A 20,057-nucleotide genomic window follows, 5' to 3' on the forward strand; every position below is an offset into this window, starting at 1 on the left:
GTAAGTATTTGTTAAAAGAGTGAGAAAGGCCTTCTGGATTCAGAGCATTTTGGTCAGACCTAGAGAGATGGGGAACAAAAGTTACCTAACTTGCCTCTGCCTCGGCTTTCTTTTCTGGAAATCGGGGGATGTGATTAGCATGCACGAAGGATGACATGAGCTGAAGTATGTGAGAGGCACCTGGAGCAATGCCTGGCAAGTCATCAGAGCTACCTGTGCTTACCTGCCTCATCCTTCCCCTCTGTCAATATTCAGCCTCACACTCCTGTGATTCCAAAGCCCTTTCCCCAACATTATCCCATGAACTAGTCACCTTATTCCCTTTCAGCATATGACACAAAGTAGTCTCAGACAGGAAGAATGACTCATCTAAGACCTTAAACCTAGAAGTCTTGACCCAAAGCTGATGTATGTAATCTTGAAGGTGTTTTACAGCTCAGCCATTCAGTCAGTAGAATTTCCAGTTAGATTTTGAGAGCTATATGTGTGTGCATACATGCTCAGTTGCCTTAGTCGTGTCTGACTCTTTGCGACCTTATGGACCATAGCCCACCAGGTGCCTCTGTTCACGGGATTCTCCAGGCAAGAATACTGGAGTGGGTTGCCATGCCCTCCTCCAAGGGATCTTCCTGACCCTGGGATCAAACCTGAGTCTCCAGGATTGCAGGCAGTTTACTGCTGAGCCACCAGGAAAGAAGCCCTGAGAACTATATCAGTACAGTTCAGTTCAGTCGCTCAGTCGTGTCTGACTCTTTGCGACCCCATGAATTGCAGCACACCAGGCCTCCCTGTCCATCACCAGCACCCAGAGTTCACTCAGACTCATATCCATCGAGTCAGTGATGCCATCCAGCCATCTCATCCTCTGTCGTCCCCTTCTCCTTTTGCCTCCAATCTCTCCCAGCATCAAAGATTTTTCCAATGAGTCAACTCTTTGCATGAGGTGGCCAAAGTACTGGAGTTTCAGCTTTAGCATCATTCCTTCCAAAGAAATCCCAGGGCTGATCTCCTTCAGAATGGACTGGTTGGATCTCCTTGCAGTCCAAGGGACTCTCAAGAGTCTTCTCCAACAACACAGTTCAAAAGTATCAATTCTTCGGCACTCAGCCTTCTTCACATTCCAACTCTCACATCCACACACGACCATAGGAAAAACCATAGCCTTGACTAGACGGACCTTTGTTGGCAAAGTAATGTCTCTGCTTTTGAATATGCTATCTAGGTTGGTCATAACTTTTCTTCCAAGGAGTAAGTGTCTTTTAATTTCATGGCTGCAGTCACCATCTGTAGTGATTTTGGAGCCCTAAACAATAAAGTCTGACACTGTTTCCACTGTTTCCCCATCTATTTCCCATGAAGTGATGGGACCAGATGCCATGATCTTCATTTTCTGAAAGTTGAGTTTTAAGCCAACTTTTTCACTCTCCTCTTTCACCTTCATCAAGAGGCTTTTTAGTTCCTCTTCACTTTCTGCCATAAGGGTGGTGTCATCTGCATATATGAGGTTATTGATATTTCTCCTGGCAATCTTGATTCCAGCTTGTGCTTCTTCCAACCCAGCATTTCTCATATAAGCAGGGTGACAATATACAGCCTTGACGTACTCCTTTTCCTATTTGGAACCAGTCTGTTGTTCCATGGCCATTCTAACTGTTGCTTCCTGACCTGCATATAGGTTTCTCAAGAAGCAGGTCAGGTGGTCTGGTATTCCCATCTCTTTCAGAATTTTCCACAGTTTATTGTAATCCACACAGTCAAAGGCTTTGGCAGAGTCAATAAAACAGAAATAGATGTTTTTCTGCAACTCTCTTGCTTTTTCCATGATCCAGCAGATGTTGGCAATTTGATCTCTGTTTCCTCTGCCTTTTCTAAAACCAGCTTGAACAACAGGAAGTTCATGATTCACATATTGCTGAAGCCTGGCTTGAAGAATTTTGAGCATTACTTTACTAGTGTGTGAGATGTGTGCAATTGTGCGGTAGTTTGAGCATTCTTTGGCATTGCCTTTCTTTGGGACTGGAATGAAAACTGACCTTTTCCAGTCCTGTGGCCACTGCTGTGTTCTCCAAATTTGCTGGCACAATGAGTGCAGGACTTTCACAGCACCATCTTTCAGGATTTGAAATAGCTCAACTGGAATTCCATCACCTCCACTAGCTTTGTTCGTAGTGATGCTTTCTAAGGCCCACTTGACTTCACATTCCAGGATGTCTGGCTCTAAGTGAGTGATCACACCATCGTGATTATCTGGGTCATGAAGATCTTTTTTGAACAGTTCTTCTGTGTATTCTTTCCACCTCTTCTTAATATCTTCTGCTCTGTTAAGTCCATACCATTTCTGTCCTTTATCGAGCCCATCTTTGCATGAAATGTTCCCTTGGTATCTCTCATTTTCTTGAAGAGATCTCTTGTCTTTCCCATTCTGTTGTTTTCCTCTCTTTCTTTGCATTGATCTCTGAAGAAGGCTTTCTTATCTCTTCTTGCTATTCTTTCCAATGCTGCATTCAGATTTTTATATCTTTCCTTTTCTCCATTGCTTTTTGCTTCTCTTCTTTTCACAGCTATTTGTAAGGCCTCCTCAGACAGCCATTTTGCTTTTTTGCATTTCTTTTCCATGGGGATGGTCTTGATCCCTGTCTCCTGTACAATGTCATGAACCTCCGTCCATAGTTCATCAGGCACTCTATCTATCAGATCTAGGCCCTTAAATCTATTTCTCACTTCCACTGTATAATCATAAGGGATTTGATTTAGGTCATATCTGAATGGTCTAGTGGTTTTCCCTACTTTCTTCAATTTCAGTCTGAATTTGGCAATAAGGAGTTCATGATCTGAGCCACAGTCAGCTCCTGGTCTTGTTTTTGCTGACTGTATAGAGCTTCTCCATCTTTGGTTGCAAAGAATATAATCAATCTGATTTTGGTGTTGACCATCTGGTGATGTCCATGTGTAGAGTCTTCTCTTGTGTTGTTGCAAGAGGGTGTTTGCTATGACCAGTGCATTTTCTTGACAAAACTCTGTTAGTCTTTGCGCTGCTTCATTCCATATTCCAAGGCCAAATTTGTCTGTTACTCCAGGTGTTTCTTGACCAGTCCCCTATAATGAAAAGGACATCTTTTTGGGGTGTTAGTTCTAAAAGGTCTTGTAGGTCTTCATAGAACTGTTCAACTTCAGCTTCTTCAGCGTTACTGGTTGGGGCATAGACTTGGATTACTGTGATATTGAATGGTTTGCCTTGGAAATGAACAGAGATCATTCTGTTGTTTTTGAGCTTGCATCCATGTATTGCATTTCACACTCTTTTGTTGACCATGATGGCTACTCCATTTCTTCTAAGGGATTCCTGCCCGCAGTAGTAGATATAATAGTCATCTGAGTTAAATTCACCCATTCCAGTCCATTTTAGTTTGCTGATTCCTAGAATGTCGACGTTCACTCTTGCCATCTTCTGTTTGACCACTTCCAATTTGCCTTGATTCATGGACCTGACATTCCAGGTTCCTATGCAATATTGCTCTTTACCGCATCAGACCTTGCTTCTATCACCAGTCACATCCACAACTGGGTATTGTTTTTGCTTTGGCTCCATCCCTTCATTCTTTCTGGAGTTATTTCTGCACTGATCTCCAGTAGCATATTGGGCACCTACTGACCTGGGGAGTTTCTCTTTCAGTATCTTATCATCTTGCCTTTTCATACTGTTCATGGGGTTCTCAAGGCAAGAATACTGAAGTGGTTTGCCATTCCCTTCTCCAGTGGACCACATTCTGTCAGATCTCTCCACCATGACCCGCCCGTCTTGGGTGGCACCACAGAGCATGGCTTATTTTCATTGAGTTAGACAAGGCTGTGGTCCTAGTGTGATTAGATTGACTAGTTTTCTGTGAGTATGGTTTCAGTGTGTCTGCCCTCTGATGCCCTCTTGCAACACCTACCGTCTTACTTGGGTTTCTCTTACCTTGGACGTGAGAACTATATAGGTCTTCCCAAAACAAACAAATAAAAAAGTCCAGATCCATAGTATTGACTTAAATTATTTTTATTTTATTGTTACTGAAATAGGTATAAACCTAAAATTAACCAGGAAGCTGTCATGCTCACACTCTATAAACCAACTGTAAAACCAAAACAAAATTTCTAAGATACAAACGCAACCTCAAAACCAACAAAATCCAGAATAACAACATTAAATTAATGTGACTGGTGATGCGTTGCTGAAATCAAACCTCTTGCATTGAGTTTAATAGTAGCGGAGTGATGTTTTTACACGTTCTATTTCCTGTGTCCTTTTCTTTTGATTTTAATCACGATGAGCTATCATTTGAGCCACTTGAATTACTGTCATAGTTTTCTTAAAAAAAAAAAAAAAACTCATTTATTGTCCAGTTTGATGGACTGAACAATTGAAACAATGCATCCTTAGATGCAATAATGAAAACATGGGGAATGATGAACTTGGTATTACATCATTCGTATATTTACTGTGATACTCACCACTAATGAACTATTGCAAGTGAGTTCACCCAAGACAATAAGGGAGCAGTTTGTACTTTTGCAAAGGATGTACTGTGCTGATTGTCATGGAACACCTCCTTCCTGAGCAACCATGTGGGGTTGATGATTCAATTCTCCCACCCGTTTATTCCACTGGAACTGTAACAGGAGGGAAAGGGGCAGGGCACAACTTTTGAAAGAATGACATAGCCCAAGGATACAAAGCAGAAGACCTTAATCCTTAATCAACAAGTGAAATGACACGCCCAGAAGTGCCCTGAGGAGTGGGCACGATGGCCCAGATCCTGGAAATCTCCACCCCTTCCCAAAAATAGTTGGAATAATCCTCTCACTTATTAGCATATGAAATTATCCAGCCTATAAAAATGAACCACACCAGATTTCGTGGCCCAGTTTGCCCTCTGCAACGGCCCACAGTCTGGAGTGTGCAGCTTTCCATATCTGAATAAATCCACCTCTTACCTATGACTTTGTCTCTCACTGAATTCTTTCTGCGATGAGACATCAAGAACCTGAGCTTCATTAGGTCCTGAAACCAGGTACTGGGTGTTTTGGCTGGGTTTGAGTCCCAGCCATGTGGATTCAAGTCCCAAGCAGGGTTTTGGCTGGGTTTGAGTCCCAATCTGAGGTAAAAGGTTTCAGAATCATCAGGAAACTCCATCCTTCCAAGTTTTCAGAAGTCACTTGGCCTCCTGCAGCCTCTTATATCCTTCAAATATTTGATCAGGGCTCTGTTCTTTTCTCATTAGCATGAAACAATTAAAATGATACATTATACTCAGGCTCTGTGCCATTTTCATGGTGTCAAATTACAGTTTCAACGCGTTAAAATATTTAAGACGCTAATTTCTTAGCCCCTGAAGTTGAAGTTCAAAGGCAAATGATCCCCGCCAAATAAAATTCTGAGTTTTGCAGCAGCAAAATATACGGTCTGGAAACCAAGAAGTGAGATGATTGTTGTGGCCACCAGCACAGAACTAAGTCAGCCGGATGTGCCTACATCAACTCACCAGAAGTGAAATGTAGTCACGCCCGGGCTCAGAAGCACAAACTTTGAAATAGATTTTTTTTTTAAATTTGTTTTCTAGTTCTGTTCTAAAATAATTCTAGTGGTGAACCACAGGGCCTGTGCAGAATTCTGTTTGAGGAACTCTGGGCCCGAAGACTACTAAGTCTGCGAACAAACCCTGGCAGGGCCGGCGCTAGGTGCTCAGTGGCCAGCCCCTCCCATTCGGAGCTCAGGATGTGGGGGGCTCCGGCGAGAGTGGCTCCCGCCTGCCGGCCTGTCGCTGTCATCTGCACCCTTCCTTCCCCAGGAAACAAACAGTGGATCAGACCTCCCAGGCTCTCCTCTTCCCTCGTGTCTGGCGGGGCGCCAGGGCTTCGGGGCCCCTCCCCGCGGTCCTGGGTGACAGACCCAACCCCACCGTCCGAGCTCCGGGTACCCCTCCCCCCCGCCCCCGCCCCACGGCCACCCCCACCACGCGCAGGCCCAAGAAGGCAAAGAGGCCCAGCCACCCTCACCAGGGATTGTCTTTTCTTTTTTTGCTGGTTTCAGGCTTTTTTCTGCCTGAGTGAAAATGAAACAAACACTCCCCTGCGCCGCCCTGCCACCAGACACACACGCGCACCGGCACTCGCGCACTAGCGCGCCGGGCCTCCCAGCGGCCGAGTCCGGGGCGGGACCCGCTCTGCACAAACACCGGGGGCCGGGCCGAGCTGGGAGCGTGCAGCCCGCTGCCCAGCGCCCGCCGGCTCCCTCGCGCCCCTGCCCGCCGCCCCGGAGGAGCGCCCGGCGGCCGGCCGACGGGAGCGCAGGCGGCACACCCCGCCCCGGCACGCCCCGCGGGGCTCGGGAGGAGGCAGCGCGCCGACTGTTCCGGCAGCCGAGGACGCCGCCGGGGAGCCGAGGCGCCGGCCAGCCCCCAGCGCGCCCAGCTTCTGCGGATCAGGTGGGTCCCGCGAGGCGCCACCCCACGCCCCTGAGCCCGCGAGCCCCCGGGGGGCTGGAGCCGGGTGCGGGCGGCGCGACGAGAGGACGGGCCGCCGCGCCGGCCCTGCCCTGTTGCTGCCCTGCCCGTGTCCCCGCTTTTGTTCTGATCGCTCCCGCGGTGCCCAACTCTGACCCGGTCTCTGTCCCATCCCGTCCCCGTCGCAGCCTCTGCCCAGCTTTCCGGACTCGGGCCTCTTGAAGGGCTGCGGGCAGGGCTTCTCACGGGGTCCGGGGGAGTGGAGGCGGGAGAAGGCAGGTTCAGGGGGCGCAGGGCGGGACCACCGAGGAAGTCTCGGAAGGAGGGAGGGCTCTGCCTCATCTACGGGGCAGGAGGTGGGAAGGGGCGCCCTCGCCCTGGACAGGGTTGGGAAGAGGATCCCTCCGGGAAGGGGGCTCCTGGGAGGGTAAGGGAGGGGCGCAGGAACCCCTCAGAGCCGGGGCGCCGAGAGGGAGAGGTCGGGAAGCTCAGAAAGCCGAGGACCAAGCCCAACACCCAGCCCGGGGAAAGTTTCAAACGTAGTAACTTTGGCAGCTAGAGGCCGGAGGCGGCGGGGTGATGGGACGCGATCCGGGCCCTTCAAGTCTTCAGACCACCACGTTCCCACTCCAAAGGGACACCACCCTGCGTTTGAAAATGGCAGAAAAGCAGCTAAACAGAATGATTGCACAAACTCTTGAAAGGCGTCCAAGAAACAGTAAAGTGGAAAAAAATGTCAGCACGCAAAGAGAGCAAGCAGAGCGACTTGAGATTCCCATTCTTCCCGCGGGCCGGGGAGGGGAGGGACGAATACGCGGAGGTTTGTCAGCCAGCGCGCTCCTCTTTGCGGAGGCGAGACCCGAGCCCCTGCGGCGGCGTTGGTGGCTTTGCTTGTCGTTTGCGCTCCTCCTCAGCAGGCCTCGTGGCCTCCTCCGTTTACTTAGAAATGGGTGGGTCTCAAGGGGCCGGAGGTGGGGCGGGGAGCATCTGGCCTCGCTGCTTCCTAGGCGGGAAACCCTTTCCCAGGGAGAGCCTCCGTTTCTGCGACCACGAAATAGAGACAGCAGTGAGTGAGGAAATGCCAAGGGCAGAGGGGCTGGGGTGGGTGGGGGGTCGCGTGTACCTGGGGGAAGATTGTGGGTGTTCTATCGTCCTTCTGCACCTCTTGGGCTGCACGAAGTTCTTTCTTCCTTCCTGGGAATCATTTCTGGGTCTTCCTTGCCTTCCCTACCACATTGAGGGGGGAGGGGGCAGGTGCAGATTCTTAGTTACTGTTACATGGAACAGGTGCACAATGACTGCACAAGCTAGCTGAAGACGGCCCTCGGGTTCATCTGGTTAGGGGGATTTCAAACTTTGCCCCTGAGAGGCCTAGAGTCCTGGCTCAAGGGGCACCATGGTGGTGGTGGGGGGGGAGCCTGGGCAGCAGGGCGCTGATCTTTCCCTTCCATCTTTCAGACAGAACCAGTTCAGGTCTGTCTTTGCCTCCTCTAGATACTGGGAAACCCTGGAGGCTGTTTTCAGTATCAGATTCTTCAGATCCAGTCTGATCTGGGCCCTTTTGGTGTAGCAACTGAATCTAGAGGTGTGCAAAGTGATTTGGGCAAGACCCACCAGTGGCCAAGCCTTGCCAGGAAACCTGTGACCTTAGTCATTGGTCAGGAACACCTTTTCCTGGCCCTGGTGGCTCTGAGCTTTTAGCATTGGCCCACCCAGACCCTAACTCCAGGACCCCCAGGGCCACCTCTCTACCTTCAGGGGAGAAACAGCCCAGGAGTCTCCTTGCTAAGCTTTTCCAGTCCTTCAGCGAGTCTTTCACATATAGTTTGGTTTCACAGGCTGAGGTCAAAAGAATTAGGTTCTCCAGAAACTAATCAGCACACTGCAGCTTGCTTAGCCCAGCCCAACAGGTATCAACCGACTTTATCATTGAGGCAGTGTAGGCTGAGAGACCAAGTAACTTGCTGGTGGGCACTCAGTTCCTAAATTGCAGCTGGGATTTGAAAGCAGCTCTGTCTCTAAGGCTTCTGCTCTTTGCATTGCATCATCTCTTAGGATGGCTAGAAACTGATTAACGGGCAATTGTCATGGAGATTGGGGCAAGGGTGAGGGGAGAAAGACTGAAAGGGGGACTAGGTTAAGGTGGGGGGGACTGACATTTATATAGGTGTATCCATAGCATAAATATACTTGTATTTTAACTGAATGTTTTCTGCCCTGTGCATTTGTGGGCACTCAATCACTAAGTCGAATTGGACTCTTTTGCGACCCCATGGACTGCATCCTGCCAGGCTCCCCTGTCCATGGGATTCTCCAGGCAAAAATACTGGAATGGGTTGCCATTTCCTTCTCCAGGGGATCTTCCTGACCCAGTGATTGAACTTCTTTACCATTGAGCCACCTTTTCTGCCCTGTATATTCTCATTATTTTAGTTTTTATTTTCTAGATACTTTACAATTTTTTTGTTTTGCTAAGTTTTAACTAAACTATAATTTTTGTACAATAAAATTCACAGATTGTAAGTGCTAGGTTTACCATGGTTTGACAGTTGTTTGCACTCATGTAACCACCACCCAAAATGAGATATGAGATATGAATTGCCCAGGGACGGCGGAGCCTGGTGGACTGCTGTCTATGGGGTCGCACAGAGTTGGACATGACTGAAGTGACTTAGCAGCAGCAGCAGCAGAAGGTTCCCATTTGTAGTGACTTTTCCTTCCACCCTTCCAAGTAACCAGTTGGTGATTTTCTTCATCACTGATTAATTTTGCCTGCTCTGGAACATCACATAAATGGAATTGTACTGTATGTCTTTTTCACGTCTGGCTTATTTCACTTGGTGTAGTGTTTGTTAAATTCACCCATGTTGTTGTGTATATGAGTAGTTTGTTCCTTTTTAGTGCTGAGTAGTATTCCATTTTATGGATATACCATCATTGCATATTTATTCTCCTGTTGATGGATATTTGAGTTATTTCCAATTTGGGCTATTATTTCTTCAGTTCAGTTCAGTTTAGTTCAGTCACTCAGTCATGTCTGACTCTTTGTGACCCCATGAATTGAAGCATGCCAGGCCTCCCTGTCCATCACCAACTCCCGGAGTTCACTCAGACTCACGTCCATCGAGTCAGTGATGCCATCCAGCCATCTCATCCTCTGTCATCCCCTTCTCCTCCTGCTCCCACTCCCTCCCAGCATCAGAGTCTTTTCCAATGAGTCAACTCTTCACATCAGGTGGCCAAAGTACTGGAGTTTCAGCTTCAGCATCGTTCCTTCCAAAGAAATCCCAGGGCTGATCTCCTTCAGAATGGACTGGTTGGATCTCCTTGCAGTCCAAGGGACTCTCAAGAGTCTTCTCCAACAACACAGTTCAAAAGCATCAATTCTTCAGTGCTCAGCCTTCTTCACAGTCCAGCTCTCACATCCATACATGACCACTGGAAAAACCATAGCCTTGACTAGACGGACCTTTGTTGGCAAAGTGATGTCTCTGCTTTTGAATATGCTATCTAGGTTGGTCATAACTTTCCTTCCAAGGAGTAAGCGTCTTTTAATTTCATGGCTACAGTCACCATCTGCAGTGATTTTGGAGCCCCCCAAAATAAAGTCTGACACTGTTTCCACTATTTCCCCATCTATTTCCCACGAAGTGATGGGACCAGATGCCATGATCTTCGTTTTCTGAACGTTGAGTTTTAAGCCAACTTTTTTTATTATTTCTTAGAGAAGTCTTTTGTGGTCATTTGTTATCACTTAGTAGTGAAATTGTGGGATCATAGAGGGTACCATTTTACATTCCCACAGCAAAGCATAAGACATAATTATTCCACATCCTTGTCAAGATTTGGTATTGTCCATCTTTTTTGTTTTAGCCTTTTTTAGTGCCTGGGTAGTAGTATTTTATACCTTCTATTTTTATGATAGAATTTTAAGAGTTCTTGGAGAACACAACATGATCACGGTGAAGAATATGAAATAAGATGCAAAGAGCCAACTCACTGGAAAAGACCCTGATGTTAAGAAAGACTGAAGGCAAAAGGAAAAGGGGCCAGCAGAGGATGAGATGGTTGGTTAGCATCACTGACTCAATGGCCATGAATCTGAGCAAACTTGGGGAGATAGTGAAGGACAGAGGAGCCTGGCGAGCTACAGTCCCTGGAACTGCGAAGAGTCCGACATGGCTTAGCGACTGAACAGCAGCAACAACAGTGGAGGCCATTGTGAGGCATGACTCCTGAGGAAAGGGACCAAATGGTGGCTGGAATTGTGATTTTAGGAATAGGAATTTATGGGCTCAGGAAAGAGCTCTCTCATGTGAGAATGGAGATTTAAAGATCTGGTCCTTGTACTCTGTAAATAGGCAAGTTGACTCATGCTACCTCTATAACAATCATCTTTATCTCCAGTTCAGATCTCTATTGTAAGCCCCCAGTTCACATGTTTAACTGCCCTTTGGGTATCTCTCCTTGGATGTCCCAAAGGCAATGCAGACTGGACAAATCCAGAACAGAATTCATTATCTCCTTTTGGCTTTCTGTCAGGGATCACTGAATGAATAATTGTGCCACTAGCTAAGAGAATACAGAAAGAGGAATGTCTGAGGTTGAGCAACGAGATACTGAATTTAGTTCAAAGCTAACTGTTGTGGAACAATCTAGGAAGATAAGGACTGGATCAGTTCAGTTCAGTCGCTCAGTCATGTCTGACTCTTTGCGACCTCATGAACCGTAGCATGCCAGGCCTCCCTGTCTATCACCAACTCCGGGAGTCCACCCAAACCCATGTCCATTGAGTCAGTGATGCCATCCAACCATCTCATCTTCTGTCATCCCCTTCTCCTCCTGCCCTCAATCTTTCCCAACATCAGGGTCTTTTCAAATGAGTCAGCTCTTCACATCAGGTGGCCAAAGTATTGGAGTTTCAGCTTCAGCATCAGTCCTTCCAATGAACACCCAGGACTGATCTCCTTTAGAGTGGACTGGTTGGATCTCCTTGCAGTCCAAGGGACTCTCAAGAGTCTTCTCCAACAACACAGTTTAAAAGCATCAATTCTTCAGCGCTCAGCTTTCTTCACAGTCCAACTCTCACGTCCATACACGACCACTGGAAGAACCATAGCCTTGACTGGACGGACCTTTGTTGGCAAAGTAATGATGTCTCTGCTTTTGAACATGCTGTCTTGTTTGGTCATAACTTTTCTTCCAAGGAGTAAGTGTCTTTTAACTTCATGGCTGCAGTCACCATCTGCAGTGATTTTGGAGCCCAGAAAAATAAAGTCAGTCACTGTTTCCACTGTTTCCCCATCTGTTTGCCATGAAGTGATGGGACTGGATGCCATGAAGTGATGGGATTGGATGCTATGATCTTAGTTTTCTGAATGTTGAGCTTTAAGCCAAATTTTTCACTCTCCTTTTTCACTTTCATCAGGAGGCTCTTTAGTTCTTCTTCACTTTCTGCCATAAGGGTGGTGTCATCTGCATATCTGAGGTTATTGATATTTCTCCCTGCAACCTTGATTCTAGCTTGTGCTTCCTCCAGTCCAGTGTTTCTCATGATGAACTCTGCATATAAGTTAAATAAGCGGGGTGAAAATATATAGCCTTGACATACTCCTTTTCCTATTTGAAACCAGTCTGTTGTTCCTATCCAGTTCTAACTGTTGCTTCCTGACCTGCATACAGGTTTCTCAAGAGGCAGGTCAGGTGGTCTGGTATTCCCATCTCTTTCAGAATTTTCCACAGTTTATTGTGATCCACACAGTCAAAGGCTTTGGCATAGTCAATAAAGCAGAAATAGATGCTTTTCTGGAACTCTCTTGCTTTTTTGATGATCCAGTGGATGTTGGCAATTTGATCTCTGGATGGCATTGAGCAATTAAGAGATTACTGGAATATACTGTGAGTAGTTTTGGTGGAGTGGAGGGCAGGTAAGCTAGATTGCTGGTAGGTGATAGAGAAAGAAGTGGAGATGGTGAGTAGAATCAACTCTTTGAGGAAGTTTGTTTGAGAAAGTCAGGGGAGCGATTGAGCTATAGTTGAAGGAAGAGAGGGTGAAGAAAAGGATTTTAGATGGAAAAGACAAGTGAAATATAAGCTCAGGGGAAGGATTCAGTCCAGGAGAGGGCAGGGATGGCTGATAGAGTGAGGTACTGGGAGGAGTAGAAAGGAATGAGGAGGGTTGGCTTTGAAAAAGATGGAGAAGTTTCATCACCTACAAAATTCTGTTGACCCTCCATGTGCACAACTCCTAATCATGACATGTGAGGTTCTTCACCATCTGTTCCCTTCTTGTCTCATATATATAGCATATATCAGCTTTGGCTGCAGTTAATGCTGCATAACAAACATCCCCCCATCACTGATTCTTAGTTTATGACCACAAAGGTTTCTTTATTACTCATGCTATATGTCAGCTGGAGGGCAGTCAAGACTACATGGTTTTGTAGACTTGCATTGGGTTCCAGCCAGGCAGACTGTCTGCTCTGTGTATCCTCTCCTCCCAGAACCCAGGCTGAAGTTGCTGCTTCTACCTGATATGTGTTATTTTATGGTGAGAGCTGGAGGGAGAAAGAGATGATGTGATGTTTCTTAAAGTGGCTGCACTGGCATGTGATCACTTCTATCCATATTCCATTCATCAAAGACAGTCATGTGACCAAGTCTAGAGTCAATGGGATGGAGATATATGCTCTGCCTATTGGTCCAGAATGGATGCTTAGGACCAGCAATCCACCTGACCACATATATTTATTAGAAACCCCTTCAAACAGATCTGCACCTGTCTTTAACTCTCCAAACTAATCTTCATTGCACCACTGCTCTTTGGCTCCATTGTTCCCCTTTTTTCAAGCATGGCAATGGCCTTTCAAGTCTTTATATCCCTCTATCTGGACACCATCATTCTCTTGCAGCCCCCACAATCTAATATAGTTCAGGTAATTCCACCTCTTTACCAGTTCTGCAGAGAGTTCCTTTACTTCCAACCCAACTGCCCCTGCTGAGTTGGCATGCAACCCTCCTTAACTGAGAGCCCTGCTGCCGGGCACTCCCTGTTCTCTCCTCTAAACTAGCACCCTCCTCATATCCTCTCCCAGCAACCCAAGTCCTCTTTCTAGACACTAGATGATTGGCACTGTCCATCTTTCCAAGGCTCCCCTCTGCTCTCCAGATACAGCACATATTCCTCTAGGTGATATGCAAGGTCTTGCATGAGCTACTCTCTGAAGCTCTCATCACCCTCACCACCCCACCTCTTGGAACTTCTGCTCCAGCCTCAGGGAACTACTGTAATTCCTGAAACCCTCTCCTGGTTTGGTACCTCTGGGCTTTTCCCCATCTGCTTCCTTTGCTTAGAACACCATTCCCTCCTCCCCTAAAAAGCTACTCACAGACTCCTACTCATCCTTCAAGACCCAGCTTAATCATCTCTAAGCTGCCAGTCTCTTCATTCTGCCTCTTGCTCCCTGCCATGAATTAGGCACTTCCCCACATGGATCTCTGGGCATCTTGCAATGCACACTCTGACACATTATGTCACGTGTCATATCTCTCCCGTCCTTGACCATGAACTGCTGGAACCCACTGTGCACGTGACCACAGTACTCTTTGCCTGGCTCACCCTGCTGGCTGAGAGTGGCCTCCACTGACTGAGTTTGCGCCTCTACTGCCTGTCAGACCTAGAACAAAATACCTCCCCTCTGAGCCTGGGCTGAAAAGCTCTGCTGATAAAAAGCTTCATGCTCGCTCCTGCAAGAGAGAGGCCAGGTAGGTCAGACTGGGAAATCAAAGAGTAATGTACATTTGGACCATGGAGGCAAGGGGGTCATCATTTAGTGTACTGAACCCAGAATTATTTATAAAATTCCTTGCAGTTCTAAAAAGAGGAAGTAAAAGTATGTCATAGAAATCTCCAGACAAAGAGCTGGTCTGCTCAGCTTGTCGCAATGGGGGGTGGAGGCGCCAGACCCTCGGCTACCTCTGGTCAGACCTGGCTGGGGCTCTTGCTGGCACTGTGCTCCAGCTTTATTGCCAGATAGAGTTTCCTAAAGGAGAGGTGGCGAGGGCAGCGGGGTGGGGACCTGAGGTTGCATGTTTACATGTCGTGTCCGTGGGGAAACTGCATGCTGGGTTTCTCCAGGGATCTGGGTGTAAGGGCATCAGCTTCCTGCAGGGTGTGTTTCAGGCCATGTGTGGTAGGCAGATGTGAACGGCAGGAAAAAGCATGGAGTTGCTCCCCGGACCGGATCCTAACTGGAGAGTGAGTGATCCGAGAGAGGGGGCACATGTGGGAAGGCAGAGGGAGAGAGGATGTCTAGAAGGATATGGTCAAGAGGGTTGCATGGCGGAGAGGCTGAGTAGAGGATTGGGCCCTGGAAGGGGTTAGCTGGTTGTGGGTTGACTGCAGGACCCTGGTGGAAATGGAAAAATACTACAGTGTTGTTCTTCCTAGAGTTCTCTACACGAATGGCCAGTTAGATAAGTGAGATCGTATATCCACCTCGCTTGAGGCTCACGAAAGCCCTGTGAAGCTGGCAAAGTGGGAATTATCCCCTCATTTTACATGTGGGGAAACTGAGGCTTAGAGTGTTGATCTTTTGGCCAAAGGTTCTCAAGAACGAAGTGAAAGAACTGAGGCATGAGAGCCCAGTCCTCACTCCAAACACAGTTTGACTTGGAGATCCTGGTGGGCTGCGGGTAGGGGGAGTGAAGGTGATTCTAAAGGAAGGGGAGGGCACGGGCTGTGGAGCAGATCCATGCCCAGCCCAAGAGAGGGCTCCTGCCTGGCACTGTGCAGCCCGGAATTAGCCAGAGTGCAAAGTAGCTGCTGAAAGAGGGTGGTGGGAGAGGCCAGGTCTTGTGATTAGTTCTTAAAGAAAGTTTCCAACTCCATCCCAGTCTAGGTGTCTTATCTTTCAGAGCCTTACTTTAACATGCCCTGGTCTTGGCCACACGGGGCAGGGGTTTGTACCATCAGGACAAGTGATCAGGAAGGGCTTCCTGGAGGAAGTGACCTTCCAGCTGGTGGGTGGCCAAGGTGAGTCGGGGTGGGGTCACTGAAAAGAGCGCTGGGCTGAAAGTGAGCTGGTCTTGCCCCACAGGACGTGGAGACTGTCGGAGCCTCAGTTTCCTTGTTAACAAAATGGTTTGAGGCTGTGATCCAGGAAACTTCTCTTTGAGCACTATCTGCTGTTAAACAAAAGGCAGACAAGTCCAAACCCACAGGAAATGAACATTCAAATTAAAAATGTGCCAGGGAGAAGTAGCTGCTGAAGTGTTCAGAGAGATCCCAAGCTTTGAGCTTCCCACCTGTGAATTTGGGTACCAGGAACTGTGGTTCTGAAAGATGCACCTCTTGCCAAATTCGTGCTTTGAATCAGATCTTACCCAACATTCATCGGGCTGCCAGATCTTCATTTACTGCTGGTCAAAGCATCCAGAATGTACTCAGCATCTCTGCTAGACACACCTGAGATTAGCAGTAAACAGAGAGGTACAATCCCTCCCCTGCTTCCCTGCTGAGATGGAAGTCAGCTTGGGAGACAGTCATTAAATAGCCAATTGCCCAGAGGGAGCCATGAAGGAGAAGCATGGGAGGCAAGGTAGGGGGTGGGCAGGGGGCAGGGGTCTGTACCTGTCAGGGCACGTGATCAGGAAGGGCTTCCTGGAGGAAGTGACCTTCCAACTGTGGCCTGCAGGATTTGGAGGCTGAAGAGGGAAGAGTGTTTTGGGCAAAGGTAGGAGGCCCTGAGAAACAGTCATCCACATCTTCTCCAGGGCTGTTCCCGAATCCAGATGGCCCTGGTGTCTGGAGGGGCACTGAGGGGGGTCAGCTGCCCAGCGGGGTGACGTTGTATTTGGCAGCATCTACGTGCAGAAGTGCAGCTGTCCTTTCTCCTCTGTCAGGGAAACCACGTGTCCTCAAGTGGCCAGCCAGCTGTCCCCAAGAGGAACTTGCCTGGCATTTGCACGGAAAGACAAGACACTTCACAAAATCAACGGTGAGGCTTACTTTAAGGGGAACATGGCCCCCAGAGAGCAGGGACAGGGGTCTGGATGCTCTAGGTTGATCTATGGTTGTCTGTACATTGGTGTTTTGTATGGCAAACTATTTTCACATGTTAGCCAGAGCTGTGCAGAGGGGGTGTGTGTGCAAATTAATTGAGTGCTTAGGAATTCATTCCCTGGCATGAAAAAGCTCCCTGAATGTTTGAGTCTGATGTGTTGAGAAACGCAGGAGAATCCGTGGCTGCAAGCAAGGGATGAAGCTTCTAGCTCACTGAGGCAGAGGAGGCGTGCATTGGAAGGATTTTTTGCTGTTGCTCATGGTGTCCCTGGGGAAGCTGGAAAAGCAAGCTGCCCAGAACTAGTAGAGGTTGGGCAACAGACAGCACACTCAGGGTCTCCCAACAGGAGCTAATTGTAGTTTCTGCTGCCACTGGAGCCGCTGTAACATTTCAGTGGCATCTGAGCCTTGGTGCTGCTTCTTTAGGACACAGAGCTACTAAGTGACCACACTGAGGTCACTTTTCTGCATTCCAAGTGCAGATGAATGGCCAGGGGCAGGGTCTAGGTCATTCCATTCTGATGGAGAAAGAAGGGTCCTGACGATAAGCTGAGAAACCACAAAATGCTCCCAAGCTGCCAGAGATGGGCTTCCAGTAGTGCCATGGAATCCTACATGTGTAAGCAGAGTCACAGGGCCATAGCTACTGGAGGGAAACGTGTTCTGGGGAGCTTTCAGAGGGACAGCTTGGCCTTGGTCAAGTTACGCAGCCCCTGAGCCTCAATGTTCCCATGTGTAAAATGGGTCGATGTGGATTTGAAAGATAATCTATGTGTCTAGTGCCTGACGTGGGGCTAGTGAGTGTAAACTACTGTTACCATTATTATTAGTAGAAGTGATAGTAACTTCATTCTGCTATTAACCAGTACAGTTATATTCCTGAAGGAAGAAACTCAACATATGAAAATCTAGAGGAATTAAGAAGTGACCACACACATTTATACAAACAGGTTCTCTGCAGGGTGTTCCTTTAAATTTTTACCTTCACAATAGACTTACGATAAGATTTAATGTATCAAATAAATAAACAAACAAAGGAAGGAATGAATCACCATCTTACGGACCCTCCTTAAATACTACTGTTGAAGAGAACAATTTTTTTCCCTGGGACTGACAGATCTGTTTGAAGATCTTGGACTAGCTTCTTCACTGTGGAAGCCTTAAAAAAGGAAGAGGGAAGTTGACTGCCTCAGGACTGGGGCACCGCCCCCACATACAGCCCCGGGAGAATTGGACTACACTGCCACACTCTCTCCCTGGAAAAACAGACTCCCACAAATACGGAAGGCCTGGATTAGAGCTGGAGGTCATGGTGTGCCCTTAAATATTTCATGACCAGCTGAAGAATGAAAGCTCAGGGACTTCCCTGGCAGGCCAGTGGTTAGGACTCTGCACTCCCGCTGTAGGGGCACGCGTTTGATCCCTGGTTGGGGAGCCAAGATCCTGCAAGCCATATGATGGGCCAAAGAACAACAACAAAGACCCTGGTATGTTGTGTTTGTCAGTTTCCATAGTGGAAATATTTCCACCGTGAGTGGGGAGCATGCTGCTATAGAGTATTCTCCACTACATCTAGCTACAATAGATGTAAATAACCTTGAGTATAGCATGTAGTAAAACAATTAGGAAGTGATGAGTTTTGATGACTATCTTTGATCTGGCTACATTTTATTTAGTCTTGAGTTTATAGAATTTAATTTTTTCATAGTGACTTTGTTTAACAACTTGCTCACCAAGTTCCTGAAGATTTAACAACTGGCTCTTGCATGAGCCAGCTCCAGCGTGCTGCTGGCTGGGGAGGTCCTTGGGGACCCTAGAGGACCCAGTGAAAATGGATCATCCCCACAAACATGTTTCCCCTGCCCCGAGGCAGTCTCCAACATGCCAGCCTTCTATTTGCTTTATTACCCTTGTCCCCACCTGAAATTATGTCTTTAATGACTTGTTAATTGTTATTGATTTGTTTATTTGTTTACCAACTAGAATGTGAGCTCTGTGAGAACAAAGGCCTTCTTGGGTGCTTCATCTCTGAATCCCCAGTGCTGAGAACAACGCATGCGTGCAGCTGCCCCTCAATAGCCATGGATCGAATGCACGAGCAGAGACAGGGCTAGAAGCCTTCAAGGGTTCAAATCTTGCCTCTGGTACAAAGTGCATCTTTAAAAAAACTGGAGTGTAGTTTTACAGTGCTGTGTTAGTTTCAGCTGTACAGCAAATAGATTCAGTATATTTTATATATATATATATATATTCAAATTCTTTTCCCTTATACGTTATTAAAAGATACTGCATAGAGTTCCCTGTGCTATTCAGTAGGTTCTTATTGGTTATTTCAAATGTGTGTGTGTGTTAGTTGCTCAGTTGTGTCTGACTCTTTGCAACTCCATGGACTGTAGCCTGCCAGGTTCCTCTTATCCATGAAATTCTCCAGGCAGGAATACTGTAGTGGGTTGCCATTCCCTTCTCCAGGGGGTCTTCCCAACCCAAGGATTGAATTCAGGTCTCCTGCATTGCAGGCAGATTCTTCACTATCTGAGCCACCAGGGATCAGATCAGATCAGATCAGATCATTTGCTCAGTCGTGTCCGACTCTTTGCGACCCCATGAATCGCAGCACGCCAGGCCTCCCTGTCCATCACCAACTCCCGGAGTTCACTCAGACTCACGTCCATTGAGTAGGTGATGCCATCCAGCCATCTCATCCTCTGTCTTCCCCTTCTCCTCTTGCCCCCAATCCCTCCCAGCATCAGAGTCTTTTCCAATGAGTCAACTCTTCACATGAGGTGGCCAAAGTACTGGAGTTTCAGCTTTAGCATCATTCCTTCCAAAGAAATCTCAGGGCTGATCTCCTTCAGAATGGACTGGTTGGATCTCCTTGCAGTCCAAGGGACTCTCAAGAGTCTTCTCCAACAACACAGTTCAAAAGCATCAATTCTTCGGCGCTCAGCCTTCTTCACAGTCCAGCTCTCACATCCATACATGACCACTGGAAAAACCATAGCCTTGACTAGACGGACCTTTGTTGGCAAAGTAATGTCTCTGCTTTTGAATATGCTATCTAGGTTGGTCATAACTTTCCTTCCAAGGAGTAAGCGTCTTTTAATTTCATGGCTGCAGTCACCATCTGCAGTGATTTTGGATAGTGTGTATATGTTGATCTATTAAGGGTGTATCTTTCCTTGAGCCTCTTTATCTATAAAAGAGTTGGAGCAGAGACCCCCAGGGTTTCCGTAAGCTCTAAAAGGTCTATACCTGATAAAGGCATCCCTTACCCGCAGTGCAGCCCAACAGGGATTCTTAGCTGAGCATCCTCAAGGGTGAAAGCCCGTGCACTGGTTCTTAGGACTGTCGGTTTTATTCTTCTCTTCTGAGGATAGCTTTTCGCACTGAGTGCAGCGTGGCTTCTCTTGAGCGGCCGTGACTGGCCCCAGCCCAACCTCCTGGGCTGTGCAGACAGAGAGCGCGAGCCAGGCCCTGCCAGTTCAGGGGCAGCGGAGAGTTTGAGGCCG

At 47.6% G+C, this 20,057-nt stretch overlaps 1 protein-coding gene across 23 annotated transcripts in view; it reads left to right on the plus strand.

Moving 5' to 3' along the window:
- The first annotated feature begins 6,365 nt into the window (after window positions 1–6,365).
- Window positions 6,366–20,057, plus strand: part of GGTA1 (glycoprotein alpha-galactosyltransferase 1 (inactive)) — a 78,596-nt gene continuing 64,904 nt past the window's right edge. For 7 of the 23 annotated variants that reach the window (XM_086325456.1, XM_086325466.1, XM_086325457.1 and 4 more), the window contains exon 1: window positions 6,366–6,467. Coding sequence is in view for 7 of the 23 variants with exons in the window: in XM_086325447.1 (XP_086181573.1) it covers window positions 7,065–7,551; window positions 16,389–16,483 (582 nt within the window). In the remaining 16 variants the exon portion in view is untranslated. Of the gene's footprint in view, window positions 7,552–14,090; window positions 14,250–16,388; window positions 16,484–20,057 lie in introns of those variants that run through there. The other 16 variants (XR_015136381.1, XR_015136382.1, XM_086325446.1 and 13 more) reach the window with 8 other exon arrangements.

This window comes from Bos grunniens, chromosome 11, assembly GCF_055505025.1.
Source record: "Bos grunniens cultivar Pamir isolate PY7600 chromosome 11, Bosgru_T2T1.0, whole genome shotgun sequence".
Lineage (NCBI taxonomy): Eukaryota > Metazoa > Chordata > Mammalia > Artiodactyla > Bovidae > Bos > Bos grunniens.